The sequence below is a fragment of the Schistocerca gregaria genome, chromosome 6 (genome assembly GCF_023897955.1).
Source record: "Schistocerca gregaria isolate iqSchGreg1 chromosome 6, iqSchGreg1.2, whole genome shotgun sequence".
NCBI classification, from domain to species: Eukaryota; Metazoa; Arthropoda; class Insecta; order Orthoptera; family Acrididae; genus Schistocerca; species Schistocerca gregaria.
The window spans coordinates 275,851,551-275,879,546 of NC_064925.1; the positions used below are offsets into that span (position 1 = coordinate 275,851,551).

The 27,996-nt window shown below is 39.0% G+C and overlaps 1 protein-coding gene across 1 annotated transcript; it reads left to right on the forward strand.

Annotated features, from left to right (window-relative positions):
* On the forward strand, positions 1-27,561 carry LOC126278380 (syntaxin-16-like). Its single transcript, XM_049978458.1, has 5 exons — positions 1-202; positions 817-1,092; positions 18,050-18,230; positions 18,942-19,270; positions 26,640-27,561. The coding sequence occupies exons 1-5, from the start codon at positions 122-124 to the stop codon at positions 26,820-26,822; spliced, it is 1,050 nt and encodes a 349-aa protein (XP_049834415.1). The 5' UTR covers positions 1-121; the 3' UTR covers positions 26,823-27,561.
* The last annotated feature ends 435 nt before the right edge of the window (positions 27,562-27,996 follow it).

A 27,996-nucleotide genomic window follows, 5' to 3' on the forward strand; every position in this document is an offset into this window, starting at 1 on the left:
GATTCCTAATCGAGAATCGATTATACTAAGTTAACTGTCAAGCGTAAGCAGTATGGTTGTAAAATGTAATCGTAAAATGTAAATAATCTGTTGAGACGCGAACTGAAAGTAATTAAACAAAATGACGACAAGAAGTTTAACAGATGTTTTTATTTTGATGCGTAACAATGCTATGCAAAGTCGTCATTTTTATTCCGAACAGGTAAATAGAAGGCGAGAAAGGTTATGTGTATAGTTTGCTGCCGGATTTAAGTTTTGTTAAACTTACTGTGTAACGTCATATCATCTGTATAGCTTGTATTAGTAGTACGATATAACAAGGAAGATCTCCAGAATTATTTTGTTGATCAGGGTAATTGTTATTTCGATTGCTTTGTTTTTGAGCACACTGAACACCTGAGACCAACGGAAATAGACATTCTCGTTATCCAGGCGGTTTTCAGCAAAGTTTTATTATTATTATTAAATCGAGTCTCAACGTTGGATGAAAGATTTTGGCCTATTATTTTACATTTTCGCAGTTTGGAATGACCTGAAGTGTGATGAATATTTGTTTGTACTGTAAAACGAGTAAAGCATTAAAAGTTAATGCTTACAATTGTAATAACGCACTATGAATTTTAATAACTGTCGTTAGTTTGTAACAACTTATTCTTTATTGACCCTTAATCTTCTTTAGTAGTTGATGCATGGCTGTAATTAAAATCTCTCTATCCCACATTTTTGTTTTGTTTGCCACTTATGGTGCACTTTTTATTTACACTCTCTCCAAGAAATCAAGATGGAGCCTTATATATACTGTCTATCTTCTTACAGCATGTATCAGATCGGACAACGTTGGTTGGTGGGGCTTCTGATCCTGAGTCAGGTGGTCTGGAGTTGCGACAAAATGCAGGGAACAGCCGTGGTAGTGGTAATCAGCCACCAATGTGGGCGGATGCTCTGGAAGAGGCACAGTACACATTATCAAGACTGCGATCCAAAGTGAAAGAGCTGGAAGCTCTTCATTCACGTCACCTCCATCGTCCAACACTGGATGACTCTTCAGAGGAGGAACAACGTATCGAGGCATTGACACAGGATATATCCAGGGTTAGTAGACTTGTGAATACAGTTTATACTAAATATATATAGGAGATACTTTTATCATATTCTTCTGGCAGTATATTCATTTTGAAACTTCCATTTAGTATTCTCTAAATGGGTATTGGGTAGATACATTAATTTTAACTTTTTGGTTGTGTTAAGGGAGTGTCAGATTATATCAGAGTAATGGAAGCACAATAATAGACATGATTAAATAGAGCTGGACCATCTTTTAACCCCTTTCACACTTGTCCACTAGCCTCCTATAAAGTATTGTGTACTATGTTGTGGTATAGAAAGCCATATGGTGGATTTCATACCTACACGACACAGCGTGATGCGATCCAGATGGCACATAGCAGCCCTGGAGTTAGTGGACGCCTCCACTGTAGTAGATGACTGCCATACCATGCACATGATGCCGGGCAGTGTTGTATGGGCTTACCAAACATTGGCTACTGTACATCTCTTGGATGTAATAGTTGTCATCATAACTACAGCATGTGGTTCAGTTCATTTATTTCTTTTTTCTTTGTGTTTCATTTTATTTTCATACATTGTAGTTATTGACCTACACATGAGATGGGAAAGAAAACACTATGACATTGGAATTTGTTGAAATATTACACACATCCAAAGAAGTTTTGCATCACCTCGGTTCGAGAGTTCCGGAACCTGTACAGAAAATTGTAATAGAGATCAACATAAACATCATTTCTGCCCTTTTTATTGCTCATGAAATCCACACATTGCATGCTGTAGCACCATACCGCGAGACCTTCACATGTAGTGGTCCAGATTGCTGTACACACCAGTACCTCAAATGCCCAGTAGCACATACTCTTGTATTGATGCATGCCTGTATTCGCCTTGGCATGCTATCCACAAGTTTATCAAGGCACTGCTGGCTCAGACTGTCCCACACCTGAATGGCGATTTGACGTGGATCCCTCGGAATAGTTGGTGGGTCACATTGTCCATAAAGAGCCCTTTATAATCTATCCCAGGCATGTTCAATAGGGTTCATGTCTGGAGATCATGCTGGCCGCTCTAGTTGTGTGATGTCGTTGTCCTGAAAGAAATCATTCACAAGATGTGCATGATGGGGGTGCGAATTGTCATCCGGGAAGACAAATGACTCACCAATACGCTGCCGATATGGTTGCACTATTGGTCGAAGGGTGGCATTCACGTATCGTACAACCATTACAGCGCCTTCCACGACCACCAGTGGCATACATTGGCCCCACGTAATCCCAACCCAAAATATCAGGGAACCTCCACCTTGCTGCACTCACTGAACAGTGTGTGTAAGACATTCAGCCTGACCAGGTTGCCTTCTAACATGTCTTCGACAATTTTCTGGTTGGAGGCATATGTGACACTCATCGGTGAAGAGAATGTGATGCCAATCCTGAGCCGTCCATTCAGCATGTTGATGGGCCCATCTGTACTGCGCTGCTTGGTGTAGTGGTTGCAAACATGGACGCTGGGAGTAAAGTTCCGCATCATGCAGCCTATTGTGAACAGTTTGAGTCATAACATGACATCCTGTGGCTGCATGAAAGGCATTATGCAACATGGTGGTGTTGCTGTCAGGGTTCCTCCAAGCCATAATCCATAGGTAGCGGTCATCCAGTGCAGAAGTAGCCCTTGGGCGGCCTGAGCGAGGCTTGTCATTCGACATTTCCTATCTCTCTGTATCTCCTCCTTGTCTGAACAACATCGCTTCGGTTCTCTCCAAGACGCCAGGACACTTCCCTTGTTGAGAGCCCTTCCTGGCACAAAGTAACAATGTGCACATGATCAAACCGCATCATTGACCGTCTAGGCATAGTTGAACTACAGATAACACGGGCTGTGTATCTCCTTCCTGGTGGAATGACTGGAAATGATCGGCTGTAGGATCCCCTCTGTCTAACAGGCGCAGCTCATGCTTGGTTGTTTACGTCTTTGGGTGGGTTTAGTGTCATTTCCAAACAAAGGGACTTTGTCTGTGATACAATATCCAATGTCAACATCTATCCTCAGGAATTCTGGGAAATGGGGTGATGCAAAACTTTTTTGATGTGAGTATTTTTATTTCACTTCCTTCAGCCACCCAAGTAGTTCATTGACTGTAGACATATTCATTCAAAAATACTGGACAACATTTGTAGGGCCACTGTTGAACTTTAAATAAGAATCGAAAAGCCACCCAGTAGTTACTTTTTAATTTAAATGTATGGATCCATTGTATGTTTATGATCCAGAATTTTGGGACTTTGGTGAGGAATTAGAAAAGATAAAATGAAGAAACCTATAGTAAACTGTGTTGTGCTGTACCATGGGCAACAGGAACTAAATAAATGTGAAATCGCTGTGGTGCCATGCATTGAATGTGGTGTCATGGGATGGCTTCTGAACAAGTGTAAATTTGGCTTCAGATAGTTGTACATGTGTCACTCAGTGCCAAATGGGTGCTTACAGTGGCTTAATTGTTTTCTGTGTTCTTTGTCATGCAACATGGCACTTATTTTTGGTAATAATGTGACAGTAATAAATTTAGACCAGATTTATTATTCTAATCATAACACACATTCCCAATAATGTTGAAGCTGTAGTAATTAGATTAGAGAAGACATTGTAATTCATCGACATGTTCATTGAACAGTTCCTAAAAGGTGCTGTACGTGGTTTAGTGTTCTGACAGTATGAAATAGGTAGATATTAGCCTGCTCAAAAATAAAGCCACACCAGATGATGAACTTGTTTACTTAAACGTTTTAGTTCAGTCATTGACATACAGCTTTCTTTTAGAATACTGTGAATGTATGACCATCATTGAGCACCTTTCATAATATGCACCAGAAGATAGTGATTTCCACTATTTTTTGATTTATTCCCCAAATCCAGAAATGAGAATATGTAAATAACATTCAAATTGCCAGTTCAGCATATCTCTTAAAATTTCCATGGTTGTTTCATGAATTGTAAAAGGCATTGACAAGGAGAGTGGTTAATATTTAACAATTGTTTGTTCCCATACCATAGTTTAATATTGCTGAAATCTCTTCAGAGAACTCCACCAGACTAAAACTTGTTATATCAGCTGCTCTTATGTTTGTGGTGATGGCTGTTCATTGATGTTGCTCATAGCCAGTCTGATGATATTGGATAGCACCGATACCCAATGAGAATCGCCGAATCTAATGACCTTTTTTTTGTAAAACATACAATTTGATTATATTTGTTTTCAACATGGAGAGCACCAGAATACTTTTACTGATCTGGTATTCGTGAATTTTAAGGTTGGTTACTGATTTTTGTATTTGCTATGTGATGGAAAAAACGAGAACAGACAGACATGTAGCGAAGCTTGAGGTGTAGACTAGGTTGGAATGTGACAATGTAATTGAGAATCAGCAAAGCCAATTAATGTGAATGGGAAAAAACTTAATATGCTGGCAACTGACCTAGAGAACAGTCCGAGTTCTAGGTTAGGTTATGAAATGCCCTTCAACATAGTCACCAAGAGTAACTTTGCAAATTGTGGATTTCATCAGTTTAGTAATCTAGATTGCTGTTTTACTAGTTGTGGCCAATATCAGACTAGACTGGATGCTCTTATGATTTAAATTGCTTCGCAATTTATCACTTTTCAGTTACTGTGTATTTTCAAACATGGTAGTAATTGTGACGTGCCAACAAACTGTGGTAACTTGGAGAAAATAAACCAACTTCTATGCTATTAAATACAGGTAACGTGAATAGTATACTTGGTGGAGAAAAATTATGTCATGAAATTGTAACCCTGGATAGCTGATGCCAGTAGGAATCGAAATTACTAACGTTGTGTAGGTCAACACACAGTTTTTAAACTACGGAAACTTGGTGCCACGCCCTCCGATTCGCTGCGGCATTGCCCTGTTGCCGGATGCTCTGGACAATGCATGACCATGAATGCTTTGCCTGCCAGCGATCACGATGTATCTAATATGGCCCACACACTCGGTGGTAGCACAACAGCTTTCCACTGTGGGGGCCTGGAGGTGGATCTGCTGGGCTCCCAATGCATCCATTGTAGTTTTATGATAAGACATACCGGACACAAACCCATCAACAGCTGTTATTTCTCATACAGAAAGTCTTTTACAAATTATGTTGGCCCTGAAAAGGACCTTTTTTGTAGCTAGGACATAGTTTATTTAAAGCAGGTGCTTGAACTGGGACCCTCTGACGTGACACGAGCTTGGTAACATCGAACTGTGTTTTGCAGAACTTTTCTGAAGATTCCTGGCATTGCCCTGATGTGATTGGCAGCATGTTCAGTGTGATCCATTAATTCCTCTTCGTTTCTAGGTGGTTTGCGTCCGGGTAGGTGACTTAGAACCTTGAAGAATTCCCTCAGAAAGAAGTCCGATGGCATGAGGTCTGGTGATCATGGGAGCCATGTCTTATGAGCACCTCGGCCAGTTACCCGGCTTTTGAAGAGTTCTTTTAAATATCTGTGGGCAGCATGACGGTTATGTGCAGGCGCCCCATCATGCTGCGACCAGATGTGTATCCGTGCACATTACCGTCGGCTAGTCCATAAACAAAAACAGTATATCATTGTTCTTCAAACGAATACTGCGCTGCCATGCTTACTGTACGACTAAATTGCGCTGTACGACTAAATTGCAGGTGATGTGCATGTGCTCCAAAGTGAAGCTTATGTGTGAATGCCTCTGTTGTGAGGTGGAGACAAACAGCAAGACCTATTCAGCCCATGTGCGTATCATTTTGGAGCAGTGACGAGGCAAAGGATGTTTGTTTGTATGTATGTGTGAACCTAGAACTATAGCACTGCCCGTCAACTGACGAAAAGCAACAGGGCAATCCCACAGCCATTTGGAGCGCGTGGCGCCAAGTTTCCGTAGTTTAAAAATGGTGCATTGTCGACCTACACAACATTAGTAATTTTGGTTCCTACTGGTATCATCTATCCAGGGTTAAAATTTTGTGAGATGAGTTTCCTCCACCCTGTAGAGAAAATTGTTGTTCCAATAATAAGTGTTATTCAACAGAATATAGTGTAAAATAGTGAACTGAGGAAGTTGATACCTAGCAGCCTGTGGACACAGTGCTTGACAGCAGACCCGGTTGCTTAGTAAATTGACTGATATCTGGCATATAATGTTACATGTGGAATGTGACAATTTGCTTGTGAATTGATGGAACAATGAATTTCAAGACAAAAATACTGTTGCTGTTATAGATGTTTAGTGTTTTCTGAGATATGTGTTTGTCAATGCAATAATCTACTTGTATGCTAACCCTGATTTTGTCAAAAATTGCAAAACTGTGATTGAATTCTAACCTAATAGAACAAAATACCAGCTATCTTTATTTACAAGCTGTAGAAAATTATAAATGAGCATTTTTTCATCATGCGATTTGTTTCCGACGTTGGCTTGCCATGCAACAGCCAATGTTCTTTTACCCCCTGTTGTTTTAGCAGAGTCTCTCTCTTCCTCTTTCTGCCCTTCCCATTGGAGGCAATTTTGGCTGTAGATTACTATGGGGAGGAGAACTATAAGAGTCCGCTTGGTTGGTAAGGAGTTCACTACACAGTGTAAACACCTATCCGGGTATCAGAATTTGTGCAGCAGTTGAATGATGATAACTGCACGACTGTCCTGTTTGAATAATTTTAGATGCAAGATTAAAAGCATCAGTTTTCCTTTCACTGTTTTTTATTTCCACATCAAACTGATCAATGAAAGACTGTATAGAATATTTCAACCCATATAGTGATCTTATCTGAGGCTAGTATTTTATAGAATTATCAAAAGATCTTCACTAATACATGACAGTGAAAATTGTTATATGCATATTGTATGTCTCTTTTTAAAGATACACAGATTTATACAACTTTTGTCTGTCAGCATGTGGGTACTCTTTCCTGATCAGAGAAAGCTACAATCTCTATTTCTTCAGTATTTTTCAAATTTTTCTTTTAAAACAGCTCAGGTTTTTCTCATCCTTAACTGACTTGCTCAGCACAGAGGACAGTAACTTAAAACTTTGTCCAGATCCATTACACTGTGATTAAATGACCAGTTGCTTTGTAACTAGTATGCCAGTGACCACTTACCTGCCCTAAGGAGCAAAAACTCACTCCTTGCTATCTCTAAGGATTTATTGCTTTGTAACTCTGGTGGCTACTAGTGTAATGACATTGGGTCACTAATCCCTGTAGGGAGTGCACTTGTTTGTTGTGCTCTGATGAATGCCCAGAAGTCCATATACAAGGAACAAGATCAAATCACCAAAAAATTATAGAAACTGAGAATATCAAGCACTAACTTACATTGCCAAAGAACTGGTAATAAACTCCCAGAATTTCTCCACTTTCCAGGAAAGCTACTGCTTGCAAATTACACTCGGAACTGAAAGCTGAAAAAAACTCAAAGTAGAAAATTCCAAAACATTTAATGAAAACGTGGTGTAATACGATAGATAAAACATGCACTCACCAAGCAGATTATTTTATAAACTTTTGGCTTCAGTTGAAATTTCTGATTGGATTGAAAAATTTTATTCAGTTGTTCGTTGATCAGCCTGGTGCAGAAATAAAGGCAGCAATAGGGAAACAGAAATCTTGAATTTAAAATAATTCTAAAAGGATAGTTGTACAACTGACATCATTCAGCTGCTTTACAAACTCTCAAATGGATATTTAAATAAGCAGACCTTATGTTAAAAAGCAGCTAAGATGGAAGGTCTACATCTACATCCATACTCCGCAAGCCATCTGACGGTGTGTGGAGGAGGGTACCCTGAGTGCCTCTATCGGTTCTCCCTTCTATTCCAGTCTCATATTGTACGTGGAAAGAAGGATTGTCGGTATGCTTATGTGTGGGCTCGAATCTCTCTGATTTTATCCTCATGGTCTCTTCGCAAGATATACGTAGGAGGGAGCAATATACTGCTTGACTCTTCAGTGAAGGTATGTTCTCGAAAGTTTAACAAAAGCCCATACCGAGCTACTGAGCATCTCTCCTGCAGAGTCTTCCACTGGAGTTTATCTATCATCTCCGTAACGCTTTCGCGATCCGGTAACGAAGCGCGCTGCTCTCCGTTGGATCTTCTCCTTCTCTACTATCAACCCTATCTGGTGCGGATCCCACACTGCTGAGCAGTATTCAAGCAGTGGGCGAACAAGCATACTGTAACCTACTTCCTTTGTTTTCAGATTGCATTTCCTTAGGATTCTTCCAATGAATCTCAGTCTGGCATCTGCTTTACCGCCGATCAACTTTATATGATCATTCCGTTTTAAATCACTCCTCATGCGTACTCCCAGATAATTTATGGAATTAACTGCTTCCAGTTGCTGACCTGCTATTTTGTAGCTAAATGATAAGGGACCTATCTTTCTATGTATTCACAGCACATTACACTTGTCTACATTGAGATTCAATTGCCATTCCGTGCACCATGCGTCATTTCGCTGCAGATCCTCCTGCATTTCAGTACAATTTTCCATTGTTGCAACCTCTCGATACACCACAGCATCATCTGCAAAAAGCCTCAGTGAACTTCCGAAGTCATCCACCAGGTCATTTATGTATATTGTTAATAGCAACGGTCCTATGACACTCCCCTGCAGCACACCTGAAATCACTCTTACTTCGGAAGACTTCTCTCCATTGAGAATGACATGCTGCGTTCTGTTATCTAGGAACTCCTCAATCCAATCACACAATTGGTCTGATAGTCCGTATGCTCTTACTTTGTTGATTAAACGACTGTGGGGAACTGTGTCAAACGCCTTGCGGAAGTCAAGAAACACGTCATCTACCTGTGAACCCGTGTCTAAGGCCCTCTGAGTCTCGTGGACGAATAGCGCGAGCTATGTTTCACACGACTGCCTTTTTCGAAACCCATGCTGATTCCTACAGAGTAGATTTCTAGTCTCCAGAAAAGACATTATACTCGAACATAATACGTGTTCCAAAATTCTACAACTGATCGACATTAGAGATATCGGTCTATAGTTCTGCACATCTGTTCGACGTCCCTTCTTGAAAACGGGGATGACCTGTGCCCTTTTCCAATCCTTTGGAACGCTTCGCTCTTCTAGAGACCTACGGTACACCGCTGCAAGAAGAGGGGCAAGTTCCTTCGCGTACTCTGTAAAATCGAACTGGTATCCCATCAGGACCAGCAGCCTTTCCTCTATTGAGTGATTTTAATTGTTTCTCTAGCCCTCTGTCGTCTATTTCGATATCTACCATTTTGTCAACTGTGCGACAATCTAGACAAGGAAGCACAGTGCAATCTTCATCTATGAAACAGCTTTGGAAGAATACATTTAGTATTTCGGCCTTTAGTCTGTCATCCTCTGTTTCAGTACCATTTTCTGCCAAGTCAGTACATAGAACTTTACTTTCGAATTTCATTGAAAGCCTCTCGCATAGCCCTCCTCACACTACATTTCGCTTCGCGTAATTTTTGTTTGTCTGCAAGGCTTTGGCTATGTTTATGTTTGCTGTGAAGTTCCCTTTGCTTCCGCAGCAGTTTTCTAACACGGTTGTTGTACCACGGTGGCTCTTTTCCATCTCTTACAATCTTGCTTGGCACATACTCATCTAACGCATATTGTACGATGGTTTTGAACTTTGTCCACTGATCCTCAACACTATCTGTACTTGAGACAAAACTTCTGTGTTGAGCCGTCAGGTACTCTGTAATCTGCTTTTTGTCACTTTTGCTAAACAGAAAAATCTTCCTACCTTTTTTAATATTTCTATTTACGGCTGAAATCATCGATGCAGTAACTGCTTTATGATCGCTGATTCCCTGTTCTGCATTAACTGATTCAAATAGTTCGGGTCTGTTTGTCACCAGAAGGTCTAATATGGGGTGAGCAAAATTATACACCAGTATCCTTAATATCAGTTGGCTGCAGCATGCTTGCACATTCTAAATTCAAATACATTGAGTTTTTTAGAGATCAGAAAGCTACGGTCCATAAATTAGCGTGGGTGTGAAAACGTAGTTCATCCTTTCCACACACATTATCCTGCAAACCATGGGTGAAGGCCACCAGGCAGATTCTGTATTCCTTAATTTGTGGGATGCATTCAACATTGTACTACACAATAGACTGTTAACAAAGGTATGAAAATGCAAAATAAGTTCTCAGATATATAAATGGCTCAAAGACTTTTAATTGATAGAATGCATTAGATTTTCCTGGATGGCAAGTATTCATTAGAGGCAAAGAGAATGTAATGGATGCCTAGAGAAGTCTGACAGGATTGCTTGTGTTCAACATGTACGTAAAAGATCTGTTGGATAAGGTTGTCTATAGAACAATATTGTTTACTGCTGACACTGCTGTGTATAGAAAAGTGTCATAACTGACCCTCTGTAAGGGTATTCAAGACTAACTGGACATAATCATTATTTAGTATGACAAATCGTAGCTTTCTTTAAACTTGGATAACTGGAACTTAATGAGGATGTTCAGGTACAGTAATAATGGTATGCTACTTTACTCATTTATATCCATTGAATAACTAGGCATAATGTTGTGATATGACATGAAATTGAATTAGTGTATAAGGTTAGTTGTAGGGAAGGTGAATCACCAATTGCAGTTTGTTGAGAGATTTCTTCGGAAATGCAGCACATCTATAAAGGAGAACTCTTTTGTTACCCATTCTTGAGTATTGCTCAAGTGTTTGGATCCCCATCAGATCAAATAGAAGAGAGGCATCAAAGCAATTCAGAAGTTTGTTAGCAGTCAGTTTGGTCAGCACAAGAGTATTGTGGAAATTCTCTGTGGGCTTAGATGATAATGCTTGGAAAGGAGGATATTTTCTTTTGTGAAGCATTATTGAGAAATTTTAGAGAAACAGCATTTGTGACCAACTGAAGAACAGTTCTACTGCCTCCAACATTCATCTCATGTAAGGCCCATATGGACAAAATTTGAGAGATTTAGACTTACACAGAGTCATACAGTGAATCATTTTCTCCTTGCTTCATGGGCGAATAGAACAGAAAAAGAAATGATTAGTAACAGTACAAACTATCCTCCATCATACATTGTGCAGTAGTGTTGAAGTTATGTGTGTAGGTGTAAATGTGGGTGCAGAATAACATCCACTCGTGCCTAGGGGGACTGCTTTTCCACCCTCCCTCTATAAAAATCCGCCCAAACGGGCCATGATAGCCCAGTGGTACTGACCGGCCACTGTGTCCTCCTCAGCCCATTGGTGTCACTGGATGCAGATATGGAGGAGCATGTTGTCAGCACATTGCTCTCTTGGTGCCACGTCAGTTTATGAGACCTAAGTAGAAATCTGTTTTGATACTTAATATTGGTTAAATCTTCTCATATGCTTGTTGATAGTTGCCTGTTAGTTTGTAGTTGGTACCACTGTAGTGCTGACTCAATGGCTGAGTTTGATAAATTGTTAAAAGAGTGAACTGTGAAAAATTTTATTGCTACAGTAGTTTCAATGCTCATTCAATACATAAATGTTAAAAAAATTATGGGAGTTCACTGACCATATATAGTTAGGTAGTCGCAGTCTGATTTCACCAGATTGGGAAATCATAAGTTGATGCAAGTTTGAGTGGCTGCTTACAAAGAGCAGTGTCACCTGACTATTTCCAATATGTTGGGGATGTTATTAATGACTGGATGAAGATGAGTGATTCCCCCCCCCCCCTCTCTCTCCTTCCCACATCCCCCCCCCCCCCCCCCCCCCCCACTGGTAATGTGAGCCAGGTCTATGAAAACTTAAGGAAAATGAAAAAGCCACAAATATTTTACACAAATTAGCTGGCAACTGGAGATAGTTTTTATCAATAATTGTGACAGGTAATGAGACCGGCATTTATTGCCTTTCTTAGTGGAAGTATTTACTTTATTCTGTGGCTTTGGAAAGGACTATAATGGCATAATATGTGGAACTTGGTCAAACAGTAACTAGATAAGTGTTGCAAACCGCTGTGCTGTTGTCTGGAGAACAGGGCTCACAAATGTCTACCTTGATGTCCCATAAGTAAGCAAACACACAACTTAGTTCATGAGTTTATTAATATGACTGTCATCAAGTACTCAAAATCTTGACTTGGAGCACTGATACATGCTATAAAGTGATACACACTGAATTTCATCAGATATATTGCAGCACAAGCCCATGTTATACAGCACTTCATGTCTTCAGAAGTTGTCTCTATTTCCTTGTAGATTTCGTTTTATTTTTTCCCACAGGTAAAAGTCCAAAGGTTTTAAGCCTGGTGTGTATGCAGGCCATTTTGTGTTCCCCAAACTGTCAATCCAGTGACCTCCAAATGTTCCGTGAAGAATTGTAGTTGATCTATGTGGAATGAGAGGGACATCCACGATGTTGTGCCACCACATGCATTGCCTTATTTCCTGTGAGATTCTAGTTGTAGTTATTGAGAGTTTTATATAAAAAAAGAGGAAGAAGAAGATATTGCAATTCTTGAAAGCTTGCACCACCTGTTGATGCACCATATCTTGATTTATCCATAACTTTCAGCCAGAGCAGTGGTACATATTTGAAGATTGATTTGCCCTTGATTTGTTAACAATACATCGTCCGTGAACAAAATCTTGTATAGAAATGCCACATCACTTTCCAGTTTTTGTAGATATCGTTTGGCAAACTGTGATTCTGAAAGCCTCTGTTAACGGAGTGAAATGTGCAATGAATTAATGTGATGGGATGTAGTATTCGCAGAACACTCCTTTCGTATATACCGCTTGCACATGCAAGCTGTCCCACTGTGATATGTTGATTGTGTGATAATGCTTCAGCATACAATCACACTACAAAGTATTTTCCATTAAGGAAAAAAAATGTATCCACTTTTTCAACTGTCATATACATTGTGAAAGTCTGAATACCATTCATGAGCAAGTTATCTGAGAGCTACAATAGCACAGCACAGACTAATAAATGACACACCTACTATGTTACTGAAATCCTCTTTTAAAGCTCTTTTCAGCACTACAATAAAGTATATGCTCCAAAAAAAAAAGGTACTTGCAAATGTTAAAAATTACTTACATATTTGTTGGAATATTTGCTACCTTGTCCTCAATAACTTTGCAAAAACTACACTTTGATATGCTTACTTGTTCTGGACATATTTAGGCGAGCAGGTCTTAGGTACCTAACACTGTATAGACCAGGTACAGAGCACAATACATACAAGGTGTATTTTGTGAGTACTGTACAGTGACATATGTAAGGTAATTTGATATCACATTCTATGACAATACAAGACTACATGTTTTATTCAACAAAAATAAAAGTGTGAAATTTACATTACCTTACATCATTTGTAGTCAAGACTAGATAGACTGTGTCAGTGTTAAAAGGTTAAGATTACCCAAGCATTATAATACAAGAAAAAAAAATTTGCGGAAGTATGGGTAATAATACAGAACAAATTTGCGTAATTATAGCATAACATTTAATGACACACAGAGTGAGAACTTTTTAACAAGTACATGTTCATTTCATATGGCAGTACATTGTTTAGGGAGTCCAGTTTGCTACTTCATTGTCAAAGAGTGGTTTTTGGCATAGATTTTGTGACACCTTTCCTCAAAATTTTGCCAAGTTTGGACAGCATTTTAGTATTTAGATGATTGAAAATTTTTAGAGTTACTGTTGGAAAAGTGCTCCATGTCATGGAGAACTGACGGCTTTAGAAGTGTATGTTTTCCTTATTGCGCATATTATAATTGTGGATGTCACTCCTGTTGGTAAATGATTCATGATCTTCCTTGCCATACATGAGACAAGTGAAGACATATTGATTGGAAATTGCCATCACTCCTAGATGTGTGAAAATGGGTTTACTGTGATCCTGTCTCTTGTTTAGTGCTATGATTCTTCTCTCTTTTTAGCTATTGTAGTAGTAGAATGATATGGCTGTGGAACAGTGAATAATATACCATCAGCAGATACTTCCTAGGTTTAGCTGAATTCAACATGCACATCTTTCAGCCAGTAAAGATAAAATATTTACGACATCAGTTTCAAATGACGAGACATTGATATATGAAGGACATTTTACTGCCGGGGGGGGGGGGGGGGGGGTTACTTTGAAATATATTGCTTATAAGATTAAATAATGGAAACATTGTGTGTAAATGTAGGTTATTTTTCCTATAGAATAAAGAATAAAACACAAGGAGACCTTCAGAATCAATGGTGAGAGATGAGGCAAATTTAACCATTGGGATGCAAGTGTCTCAAATGGATTTTGCAGCCCAGGTAACAGTGTGTATAATTTTTTTTTTTCTGATTGCCGTATTATCTGGTATTAGAAAGATAAATACTGTCACCGAACAACCCAAAGTCTAACCTTTTTTATTTTTTGACATAGTCTCCTTTTAAACTTATACACTTTGTCCAATGCTGTTCTGATTTGTTGATCCCTTCCCAAGAAAGGGAATTGTCCAAGTCTGCAAACTAGAGCTGTTAGTTGCTGCAATCACCTCCTTGTTTGAATAAAATCTTTGGCCCGTCAGCCATTTCTTCAAATTGGGGAACTAATAGTAGTCCGAAGGAATCAAGTCTGTAGAATAGGGGGGATGTGAAACTAGTTGGAATCCTATTTCCAGTAATTTCGCGGCCACAGCTGCTGAGGTGTGTGCCGGTGCATTGTCATGATTGAAAAGGACTTTTTTGTGGTCCAATCGCCAGCGTTTTTCCAGCAGCTTGGTTTTCAAATGATCCAGTAACGATGAAAAATATGCATCTGTAATAGTTTTGCCCTTTTCCAGATAGTTGATGAGGATTATCCTATGCAAATCCTAAAAGACAGTCACCATAACCATTCCAGCCGAAGGACTGGTCTTCGCCTTTTTTGGTGCAGATTGTCCCTTGGTAACCCATTATTTAGATTGTTGATTGGTCTCAGGAGTACAGTAATGTATCCATGTTTCATCCACAGAGATGAAACGACGCTTAAAAGTCCTGAAAATTCTTCCTGAACAGCTGCAAACCATCCTTGCAACACTGTTTTTGGTCAAGCGTGGGCAATCGCGGAACCCATCTTGCGGATAGCTTTCTCATGTCCAAATGCTTATGCAAAATATTATGTACCCGTTCATTCGAGATGCCCACAGCACTACCAATCTCATGAACTTTAACTCTTCTGTCATCCATCACCACATCATGGATTTTATCAATGACTTCTGGAGTCATAACCTCCACAGGGCATCCAGAACATTCAGCATCACTTGTGCCCATATGGCCACTCCACAAATTTTGAAACCACTTATAAACTGTTCTAATCGAAGGTGCAGAGTCACTGTATTGTTTATCAAGCGTCTCTTTAGTCTCCTTAGGCGTTTTGCCTTTTATAAAGTAATGTTTAATCACCACACGAAATTATTCTTTGGCCATTTTTTGACAATTACTCGACTTCCTTGATTAACATGAATGCCAAACACAAAGAAATGGCCAATATGGCTTAAACTTGGTGTGTGTTCTTTCCAAAGATGCTACTAACTAAACATGACCTCGATATGCACCAGTGGTGCCATCTCTCGGACTTTTCAAAGGCTCATCATATTACATAAAAAATGTTAAAAGTAATGATAAGTAATGAAACTATAATATGTAATAGCAGATAACACATTGCCCATCATTGGGTACCATGTGATGCTCTAAAATTAGTCATATTGGCGGTAATAAATGTTTTGTTGCCATAGTTGTCTTGTGAAGGATTGATGAATAAATTTTTGAATGTGATACAAATCTAGTATTTGTTATACACACAAAACATTGTTATATATGCTGTATGTTTGTGTATATTTTGAGCTACAGTACTGATTTTCACTTTATTACCATGTCAGTTCCTGTATCATTGTGAGATAATCCTTAGATGAAAGGATAAACAAATAAAAATAAAGAAATATTCCGACAGTGGAAATTCCAGATAGGAATATCAACAATGTAGGAAAAGATAATTGCTACTTACCATAAAGAAGACACAAGTTGCAGACAGGCTCAATTAAAAGACACTCTCATGTAGCTTTTAGCCACAGCCTTCGCCAGTCAAGAGAGAGTCTCTCTCTCTCTCTCTCTCTCTCTCTCTCTCTCTCTCTCTCTCTCTCTCTCTCTCACGCACACACACACACACACACACACACACACACACACACAAAAGCAAGCACGCCTCATCACAAATGACCACCAGTTCCAGCACCTTGGGCCAAGGTGTGGGTGTGCGTCTAGACTGACAAAGACTGTTGCCAAAAGCTACATGTGAGTGTCTTTTAATCGTACCTGTCTGCTACTTGTCAAGTCTTCTTTACAGTAAGTAGTGGTCTATCTTTTCCTACATTGTAAATAAATACTCAGATGGCACAGTGAGTTCTTAAAAGGAAATATACTCTACAGTCATAATGACCAGTTTCATATGGCACAGTGGAAAGATTTGCTACTCGTATGCAAATTTCGACGACTACCAGTTCTCTGTGCCATAACACTAGAGAGATAAATGGTATTTATTTGTACAAACAGTTCATGTCATTCAACACAGCCTCCTTCAAGCTTGGAAAATGTGTTCTATTTGAGTATCATTCACTGGCTATTGAGCAGATATAATTCTCATACCACTAAGATGTTCAGAAATTACTGAACTGAAAAATTTTTCTGTATCAGAACTATTGTCAAGATATGAATAGTGGCTCTGCTGTTAAGGTGTACCTACTATAACCAGAACAAACCCTATTTGCTTAAAGGTAAAAAATACCTTTGTGCACATTTAATAGACCCCAGAGCAAACAGCTGGAACTTATTTTATGTGTAAGGAGTTGAGGAGCACAAGATAGAAGAGACAAAAGACAAGTTATGGCTCCTTGCAGAAGCCTTCACAGTCCTGAGGAAAGGCACTCTGCAGTCAAGGGTAGACACAGAATTTCTCTGTCATGATATACTCTTTCTGACCGTTTCTATGTCCATCACTTTTTGGTAAGCAGTCATGGCATGATAGTGTGACATAAAGAAAATATTAAAGGAATGGTGTTTCCTACAAAGAAAAATCGCTTATGTACACATGATTACAAGTTCAAGCAGTATCCTGAAGAAATATAAAATTGTTATTTCCATTTCGGATTTCCAAGGATTCAGTGCAGTGTAAAATGTTATAAGCGACTGAAAGTTTTTATGCCTGGATTAAATATTCACATAGTGACCTTTGTACAGATCATTTAGATGTTGCTTTTCCAAGTATATGCTTAGTTAGGGAATGGGGAGGAATAACAGTTACTAACACACTCCAGTGATATTTCCAAGAAAATAAACACTGTAAGCAACCAAGATGGTGTTGTGGTAAGACACTGTACACACATTCGGGAGGATGACAGTTCAAATCTCTGTCCAGACATACAATTTTAATTTTTCATGGTTGCCCTAAATCGCTTACAGAGATGTCAGAATAAGTTCTTTTGAAAACAACACAGCTGATTTCCTTCTCTATTCTGGCGTTTACTCTGTCTTTAATGACCATATTGTCAACAGGGTGTTAAACCCCTCTTCTTTCTTTTTTGGCCACAAGATTTTTTTTATAATGCCTTCTTTTTAAACAGAATAATTACTTTTCTTTGCAGTTACATGTTATTTTTTTATTGTGTATGTTATGTTTTATACTTAGGGACATGAAAGACTACGACAAAATTGTGGATTTGATAATATTATAAACAATGATACAGCACCAACTGAACTAGGTATTTTGTAGCCGTGTAAGTTAACATAAGATATTTCAAAATAATTTAGCATCTGTTAAGAAAATGGCACATTAATTCCAACTTCACTATTTATGCTGGGAGGTCACTTCATAATGCAATGACTCTCATGCTGTAGTCGTACACACTCTTCCATCTGGTACTGCTGCAGTGCTCCACACGTACGGTTGTGCCCGACAGATGTTCGGCACTGCCCAGCGCTTGCTGCAGCAGGTCCGCCAACAGAGTGGTGGAGGAAAGACTGTAGGAGGGAGGGCAGACCGTCCTGGCCGCCTTTCTCACAATGTGGTGTCCGCTCTTGTGTCTGCACTGCAAGATGTTTATGTAGCATTCCGCCGAACGCAGACAAATTATCTGAAGAGTGAGTTATACAGTGCACTTTTCAATCATATTTTTTTATTTAAACTTGTTGTTAGTTTTACATAAATTGTAACAATTTCTGTAGCAGAATTAATAGGTGACTAATGTTTTATGGTCTTATGTAAACTATGTAATTAGGGCTGTAATGTTATAACATTTTCATTCCACAATGCTTCACATAATTATTGCAAGTTGTTTGTGTGATTTTAGATGATTAAGCTATGTTTGCACTTACTGTAGCAGGGTCTGAAACAAATAAACTGCATTTTTGTTCTGCCAATATTTGTTTATTTTGAACCAGTTTTCAGCTTAATAGACCATTGTCAGGAAACAGCTGATTAGTGTCCACTTGTTTAACTTCTAGATGCTTGTCAGTTGTTTTATGATGATGACCTCACAAGTAAAAAAAAAGGTTCAAAAGAAACAAACGCTAGTAAAACAAAGAAAAACTGTTAGTTAAGACTGAAAATAAACAATGAACTCTTTCTACCAAGAAGGGATAGAAGAATTCATAAGCAAAATATGTCATCATCTATTAATAAGGCAAAATGGTCTCTTCCACTTTTACATGTTTGTGTTTGTTACCGGATTTTACACATTTGTATTTGTTACCTGACTTATCATTTGCCATGCAATTTTCTTTGTTATACTGACACAGTCTTCAGAGGAATTTTAAAACATCTATAGTAATGCTACTTGGCCTTACCTACAGAATTAGATTCTCGTGAGGAGCGTTCTCGTCAGCTTCTGGCCTCTCCTCTTGAGATCCCAGATGAACCGTGGGCGCTACCAGGGTCCGTAACACACGCAGGTGTAGATGACTGGGAAGTAGACTCGGACATTGACCACATTGACAGGCAGTTTGGGTCTTCTGGTGCTATGGCTGGGTCTGCTGCAGCTTCACAGACACAGCTGTTACTGCTGGAGGAAGAGAACACCAGAATGGTGGAGCAGAGAGAGAAAGAAGTGCAGGCAATTGTGAAGTCTATTGCAGAACTGAATCACGTCTTCCGGGATTTGGCCCATATGGTTGCTGATCAGGTGAGTTCTTCAGATTATATACATATTTATAATAAGAAGTCAGTAGAATCAGTTATTAACTGCGATTTTCATGTGGACATATGTGGTGTTGACTGTCATTCATTACACATCATTCACTGTTCATTTTTATTCTCCCACCCCACCCCCTCCCTGTTAACTTCTCTCATGTTTCCCTCAATATCTGTCATGGTATGCTCTATTTTTCCCTTTCTAATCATTTGTCTTTTATATTCCCTTCTCTTCCCTCTTTTTTTTCATTTGTTGTGCACTATGACTTTCTTTTGATGTTATGCCCTGTTGTGTTCTTTTATTTTGGTCTTCAGATACACATCCCCCCCTCCCTCTTATTCCATTCTGCAAATTTTCTTTTTGCCTAATGTGATCCTGTTAAAAATTCCAAACACTTTTCCATTTCTAATGTTTTTAGAAAAAACTGTGATGCTGAACTGACAATTTATATTAATACTCATAAAAGTTTTTAAACAAAACAAACATTATTAATATTCTACATCTTTATTCCTTGTGCCTACATATCTACAGCCCTCTGCCACTACAGGGCTCTGAATGGTAGCGTGTAACATGGCAGTGGGTTAAGTAAATATGACTGCATCAGGGTGCTGTAACCGAGTTTTGAATGTGATGAGTTCATCCACACATAGAGCACCCTCTCCTTCAGCACAATGATTTCAAACCTCACATGAGCACTAAGACATCTTCAACAACCCAGCACTTTGGGTTTACTGTGATTGATCATTCTCCATACAGTCCCAACCTGGCCCCATCTGATTTTCATCTGTTTTCAAAACTTAAAGAACATGTTTGAGGATTTCACTTTGCTAGTGACGAAGCAGTGCAAACATAGGTGAGTTTTGGCTCTGTCAACAAAGTCAAATGTTCTACAGTGATGGTATCAACAAACTGATATTTTGTTAGGAGAAATGTGTTCATCGCCTAGGTGACTGTGTTGATAAATAAATAGTAGAATGTTGAGTATAATACAGGGAAACATTCCACGTGGGAAAAATATATCTAAAAACAAAGATGATGTAACTTACCAAATGAAAGCACTGGCATGTTGATAGACACACAAACAAACACAAACTTCAAGCTTTCGCAACCAATGGTTGCTTCATCAGGAAAGAGGGAAGGAGAGGGAAAGGCGAAAGGATGTGGGTTTTAAGGGAGAGGGTAAGGAGTCATTCCAATCCTGGGAGCGGAGATAACATCTTGGACCTACTCGTAACAAGCAGACCCGAACTTTTCGACTCTGTAAGTGCAGAACAGGGAATCAGTGATCATAAGGCCATTGCAGCATCCCTGAATATGGAAGTTAATAGGAATATAAAAAAAGGGAGGAAGGTTTATCTGTTTAGCAAGAGTAATAGAAGGCAGATCTCAGACTACTTAACAGATCAAAACAAAAATTTCTGTTCCGACACTGACAGTGTTGAGTGTTTATGGAAAAAGTTTAAGGCAATTGTAAAATGCATTTTAGACAGGTACGTGCCGAGTAAAACTGTGAGGGACGGGAAAAACCCACCGTGGTTCAACAACAAAGTTAGGAAATTACTGCGGAAGCAAAGAGAGCTTCACTCCAAGTTTAAACGCAGCCAAAACCTCTCAGACAAACAGAACCTAAACGATGTCAAAGTTAGCGTAAGGAGGGATATGCGTGAAGCATTCAGTGAATTCGAAAGTAAAATTCTATGTACCGACTTGACAGAAAATCCAAGGAAGTTCTGATCTTATGCTATTTCGAGCCACTTACTGATTTAACATATCCAGACACTCCGGGATGATGATGGCTTTGAAACAGAGGATGACATGCGTAAAGCTGAAATACTAAACACCTTTTTCCAAAGCTGTTTCACAGAGGAAGACCGCACTGCAGTTCCTTCTCTAAATCCTTGCACAAATGAAAAAATGGCTGACATCGAAATAAGTGTCCAAGGAATAGAAAAGCAACTGATATCACTCAACAGAGGAAAGTCCACTGGGCCTGACGGAATACCAATTCGATTCTACACAGAGTACGCGAAAGAATTTGCCCCCCTTCTAACAGCTGTGTACCGCAAGTCTCTAGAGGAACGGAAGGTTCCAAATGATTGGAAAAGAGCACAGGTAGTCCCAGTCTTCAAAAAGGGTCGTCGAGCAGATGTGCAAAACTATAGGCCTATATCTCTGACGTTGATCTGGTGTAGAATTTTAGAACATGTTTTTTGCTCGAGTATCATGTCGTTTTTGGAAACCCAGAATCTACTCGGTAGGAATCAACAGCGATCGTGTAAGACCCAACTCGCTTTATTTGTTCATGAGACCCAGAAATTATTAGATACAGGCTCCCAGGTAGATGCTATTTTCCTAGACTTCCGGAAGGCGTTCGATACAGTTCCGCACTGTCGCCTGATAAACAAAGTAAGAGCCTACGGAATATCAGGGCAGCTGTGTGGCTGGATTGAAGAGTTTTTAGCAAACAGAACACAGCATGTTGTTATCAATGGAGAGACGTCTACAGACGTTAAAGTAACCTCTGGCGTGCCACAGGGGAGTGTTATGGGACCATTGCTTTTCACAATATATATAAATGACCTAGTAGATAGTGTCGGAAGTTCCATGCGGCTTTTCGCGGATGATGCTGTAGTATACAGAGAAATTGCAGCATTAGAAAATTGTAGCGAAATGCAGGAAGATCTGCAGCGGATAGGCACTTGGTGTAGGGAGTGGCAACTGACCCTTATCGTAGACAAATGTAATGTATTGCGAATACATAGAAAGAAGGATCCTTTATTGTATGATTATATGATAGCGGAACAAACACTGGTAGCAGTTACTACTATTAAATATCTGGGAGTATGCGTGCGGAACGATTTGAAATGGAATGATCATATAAAATTAATTGTTGGTAAGGCAGGTACCAGGTTGAGATTCATTGGGAGAGTCCTTAGAAAATGTAGTCCATCAACGAAGGAGGTGGCTTACAAAACACTCGTTCGACCTATACTTGAGTGTTGCTCATCAGTGTGGGATCCGTACCAGATCGGGTTGACGGAGGAGATAGAGGAGATCCAAAGAAGAGCGGCGCGTTTCGTCACAGGGTTATTTGGTAACCGTGATAGCGTTACGGAGATCTTTAACAAACTCAAGTGGCAGACTCTGCAAGAGAGGCACTCTGCATCGCAGTGTAGCTTGCTCGCCATGTTTCGAGAGGGTGCATTTCTGGATGAGGTATCGAATATACTGCTTCCCCCTACTTATACCTCCCATGGAGATCACGAATGTAAAATTGGAGAGATTCGAGCGCGCACGGAGGCTTTCAGACAGTCGTTCTTCCCGCGAACCATATGCGACTGGAACAGAAAAGGGAGGTAATGACAGTGGCATCTAAAGCGCCCTCCGCCACACACCATTGGGTGGCTTGCGGAGTATGAATGTAGATGTAGATGTAGAAAGACTTACCTGTCCTTTTTTCCCCCTAAGGTAAGTCTTTCATTGTGTCTATCAACATACCATCGCTATTACTCACATGGAAAGTATTTTATTTTATTTTTTTAAATGTAATCTACACCGGTTGAAAATGTTAAAATTTTTACGTGCATTACTTCAAGATCTAATAAAATTGGTAATTTTTTATATAGAAGGCTGTGAATTGCTGTGTAGTGTTGGCCCTGTCCAGAAGAGGATGGGCACCAGGTTGAGGAAGTTGAAGCAAAGTTTGAGAGACAAGAAATTTCTGATGGTAAAGCCATAAGAAGCAGACTGACAGACAAAATGATTGATGAACTACAGCAGTATTATGGGTTGACCATTAGAAATAATACTGAGGATTTGTTGAAAATGAAGTAGACAGTAGGGGCTACCTTCTTCCACAGACTGTCAACTGATGAAAATCCAGTACACCACCTTTGTCCTCCTGGGCCAGGTTCACGGTGCAATAACTGCAATGCCCAGTACTCAAACAGTTCATACAGCCATAAACATTCCATTCCAACAGCAGTCATGGATATCATAAAACCTATTTACAGAGACCTGGCAAATCCTGAATGACGGAAGAAGTGTCTACATGGTCAGACTCAAACTCCCAATGAGTCGTTCAGTAATCTTACATGGACTTGCTTCTTACCAAAAAATGTTTTTGTTGGAATGAAGACACTGAATTGGGGGGGGGGGGGAGTGATGCTGTTATTGCTTTTGATGATGGAAGCATTGGTAGGGTGAAAATGCTACAGCACATGGAGCAAACTGTATCAGAGAACTTGAACAGATGGACAAGGTTCGCATTGATAAAGCAGAGTATGCAGCACAGTTGGCCACCAAGGAGCCCAGAAAGAACAAAGGAAGAAAAACTAGGGAAAAGATCAAGAGGGTGATATACAGTATGGTGCAGGATACTTCTGAGTGACTAAAAATTAAATAAAAAATTAAGCATATATTGAGTGAGTTACAGTAATTTGAAACTTTAGAACCCAGTCCTGAAAATTTACATTTTCTGTTGCATTTTCCCCTAAATCTCAGAAACCACTTCAAGTAGAGTATTCAAATTTTCAGTTAGTAATAACATACATGTCCTGAGTCTACAAAAATAAAAGAACAACATAATGTTGTGTACAATTTAAATTATTTAGAATAACATACAAAAAGTACACAAAATTTTAACCATGTAATTAAAATATTGTATTTCTGAAAGCAATGGCTGAAATGCAGTTATTGTTGTTCAGTAGACTTTGAACATACAGTTTAATGTCAGTAGCCGTAGGAAAACCAAGTCACTAAATTGAACATTGTTGAGATAGGGCATTTCAGCTCCCCTTAAATCTGTCATTCTTCCATATGTGGGGCAAGGAAAAATTCCTTTATCTTATTGATTTGTGGGGAGGGCAAACTGACCATATAATTGCAGATGAAAGAGAACCATGCACCTGCACCATAAAAATGAACCCACAGAAATGTATTCCCACTTTGCCAGCAGTAGGGTGGTTAAAATTTTCACATAAAATGTTCAAAATGCTCCAGATGTGCTAAAGACTAATAGAGAAATCACTTCGAGTGAAGATTTCAACAAAGTTGATTGAGGAAAGAAAAATCTTTTTGATTTAAATGATTTATGTTTTCCAATATTGCTTCTGAAAAATTTGTGTGCTTGCAAGGCAGTAGCTTCCATTAAATATTTGTGGTGCTCTGTGAATTTGTGATTTGTTTGGTTCTGTGACAAATACCACCCTGAATTCTGTTCTAGCACACCAAGCGATGCAAACAATATGGAATAAGATGATTCTGTAATCTATTCTGTGACAAACGGAATACACATTTCAGGAAGTTTGCAGCAATGAGCCATTTATTAATGAAATTACAACAGCGAAAATGGCTGTTTTTGAATAATTTTGCTTGACATACAGTGTTTAATGATATTCTGTATGATGGAAAAAGAAGAAGAAGAAGAGTAGGTGGGCAGGATTTGAGTACTTACTGTTAACTAACATGGTAGCCGTGAACCTTAGCAGCAGCTCACTTGGCTGAAATATGACTAACATTATAGATACAGGAGTTGTGAAGAAAACTTCAATGTTGATTTTCTTGGTAACGAAAGGCCATTGCATTAAAAGCCTGCCAGCCAGGCATTCAGGTCCCTCTGCAAATCTAAGACTTATCAAAATCCGTGATCAACAGGTCTAATAGTCCTCTCATAAGTAAATAGTTTAGCAGTAGCTACTTAACACTCATTAACAAACAGATTCCATGTTTTTAATGTAAGCATATAATATACTACAGAACTCGGTGAAATTCAGAACAATTCTTTATATGTTCTACCAAAACTCTGCAAATTTCAGTTAAGAATGCACTGTAAGCTCCCAGAGATGTTTGTGGCATATTGACATCACAGTGCAGAGCTTGAATGTGTGATGATGACAGTATTGTACAATGTACAATGGCAAATTAAATACAGCTCAGAAGGACGGTGGAGGGACTTCATTATTAAGATTTCTATTCATTTTACTCTTTCGGTTGTGCCAAGAATAGCCAATATTGCTACCCTGAAATCCCCAGTATAGCTTTGAATCACATACAAATAATTATCCTTGTTTTCACATTCAGATTTCAGTCACAGACTTGTTTTCCAAATGGCTAGGAGGTTCCTATTTGAAACTGGAAGATGTAATGTTGTTCTAGATGAATATCTGATTGATGGAATATGATATTTAATTATGGACATGACATTCCCGATCATGATGCAGCCGTAAGTTTATAACAAATTGTACTCAATATATAGTCAGTATTTTATAAACTATGTCTCATCCTAATGAAGCATAAAAAAACATTCCAATGTTACTCTAAGATTTCAAGGACTGTAAAAGGATGTCCTACCGTATCAAACTGGACATAAAACGAAACCAGTCTCGAATATTAACTTCTGTTGACATTATGACTGATAGCATTTGTAAGAACCTTTGTGCTTGTCTTACACCTCAACATGTAACTGCTAAAGATCATGGCACCATATGCCATCTATAATCAGTATTTGTAATAGTTTACTATGGCAAACATTTGTGTACAAAAGTGTTGTGTATGGACAGTTCAATACATTTAAGTAATACTTTGAAATAAAATAAACGGTCATTATATTAATTTTGATTAAATTTCCCCCTCCATTGTCTATTGCATGGTTGCATGGAATAGAGCAGACCATTGGAGATCCCGCCCATTATAGAGGCCTTTTTTTTCCTTCAGCCAAATATTAGGTGAACTGACTGGAAATAAATGGGAGGGGGTTACCAGGTCCTTCCTTTGCCTTACAACTGAGGGACACCTTGGACAAAATTAGGAGGTATGAACCATTTTCAATGCCTTTTTAGTACAGTGTTGTGGTACAAATTGTGACTGATTTGTTCTCGATGGGGCTGGGAAATGTTGTACAACCATCAACTCTCTGGATTTAAGCCCTTGTGAATTCAACTCAGTTCCTAAATAGAAGGAAGCACTTCATGGCATTCACTTCAGATCTGTTACAGAGCCTGCTCCGCTTGAAGTATCGAGACAACTGGTGGGAATCACAGGATACCCTAAATAGCACATCACTGGGAATGGGTTTTACACAGTGCTGGTGACTACTGCGGTGGAAAGTATAACTTTGAAACGGGTATCTGTTTTGTGTAAATTGTAGATAAATGGTTGCCACTATTAACGTTCCCACCTCGTACATTCTCCAAGGCAAAAGTAAAAATAATGTGTGCATGAATGTGTGTGCACTTGGATGGATGATCTGTTGCATTTAATATTCCCCCCCCCCCCCCTCCCTTTGTCTAAGGTACTGGCATAGATAGAACCTCCCAATCATAAATAAATCTATGCACAAACTTTTTTGTACATTTAACAGGGAACAATTCTGGACCGGATTGACTACAACATTGAGCAGTGTCAGGCTGAAGTACATCAGGGTTACCAACAGCTGCAGAAGGCCAGCAGATATCAGCAGAAGAACAGAAAACTTGTGTGTATAATTATTATGGCTGCAATTACCCTTGTGATGATTATACTGCTAATTGTTGTCAAATCATGAGCTGGTCTATATTCAGTGCTTGAAGAGAAGGAAATGTCCAGGAGCTGTGCAACAGCCATATGGTTGTACACGATTATCAGGATTCCATACCTCGGCAGAAGCAGATTAAGCCAAATCATCCTTACGATTCTGACAACGGTATTCCATATTTTTTTCCATGTCCTTTGTGAATGTTGCTGGAAAAAGACTGTAAAAATGACCAATATCAACATAGGAAGTTAACTTCCACTTAATGAGTTGAATATTTATACAAGTTCCAGACAAAATGCATTTCTGTTGAAATATTAGTTTACACCTTCTGTCAAAAATATTTATCCAGTGTAATAACATGGGGTTTCTACCTTCAGTATATTGTTCACATCAGTTGTGGGCTTTAAAAAGACGCATTGACATGTATAGTTCTTCCTGTTTAGACTGATTCTGGTCAACAACTGCAGCTAATGTTTCTGAATAATTTTTGTGTTGACGAACCATCTACTTGCTGTACTTTGAAATTTTTAAACCCAAAAGGAAGGTAGAAAGTTCATACTATCTAATCATGATTGAATTGAATTTTGCATTACAATATGTACTTACGTACACCAACTAAACCAATGCTGAGGCAGCCTATTAAACATCATTATAACTTTGTTGTATATGGTAGCCGGTATTTATATGAACAGCATCTGGCAGTGAAAAGTTTCTTTTTGTAAAATGTATTTATTTTTATTAAGTAAATTAAAATAATACCCAGTAAAAACGTGTTGTATTTCTTTTTATGTTTATGTTTGTGCAACACATTGAAATTATACTCTGCAATGCCATGAAGGCTGCAGACGTCAAATTGGCATGCTTGTGTATGAAAATGATTACCATTTCAGTGCTACCACATACAGCAGGTAGCAGTAATACCATGTACACTATGTTTATAAGGAAACATTGATTTATACCTAGTGAAGAAGCAGAAGTGTGTACAGTGTGTGTTAGAATTCAACAGCAACAGGATTGTATCCTAGTACTGCTGCCTGTGTTGATGTGGTTCATACAGCCATGTACCAAATGTACCCTGTTTGCAGCAAGAGAAGTAGCCATACAGACAATAGGATGGAGAGTGGTGTGTCCAACATTATCTCTGGACACAAAAGTAGCCATGTGGGAAACTCTGATGAGAATAAACATTGCCATATTGCATTCG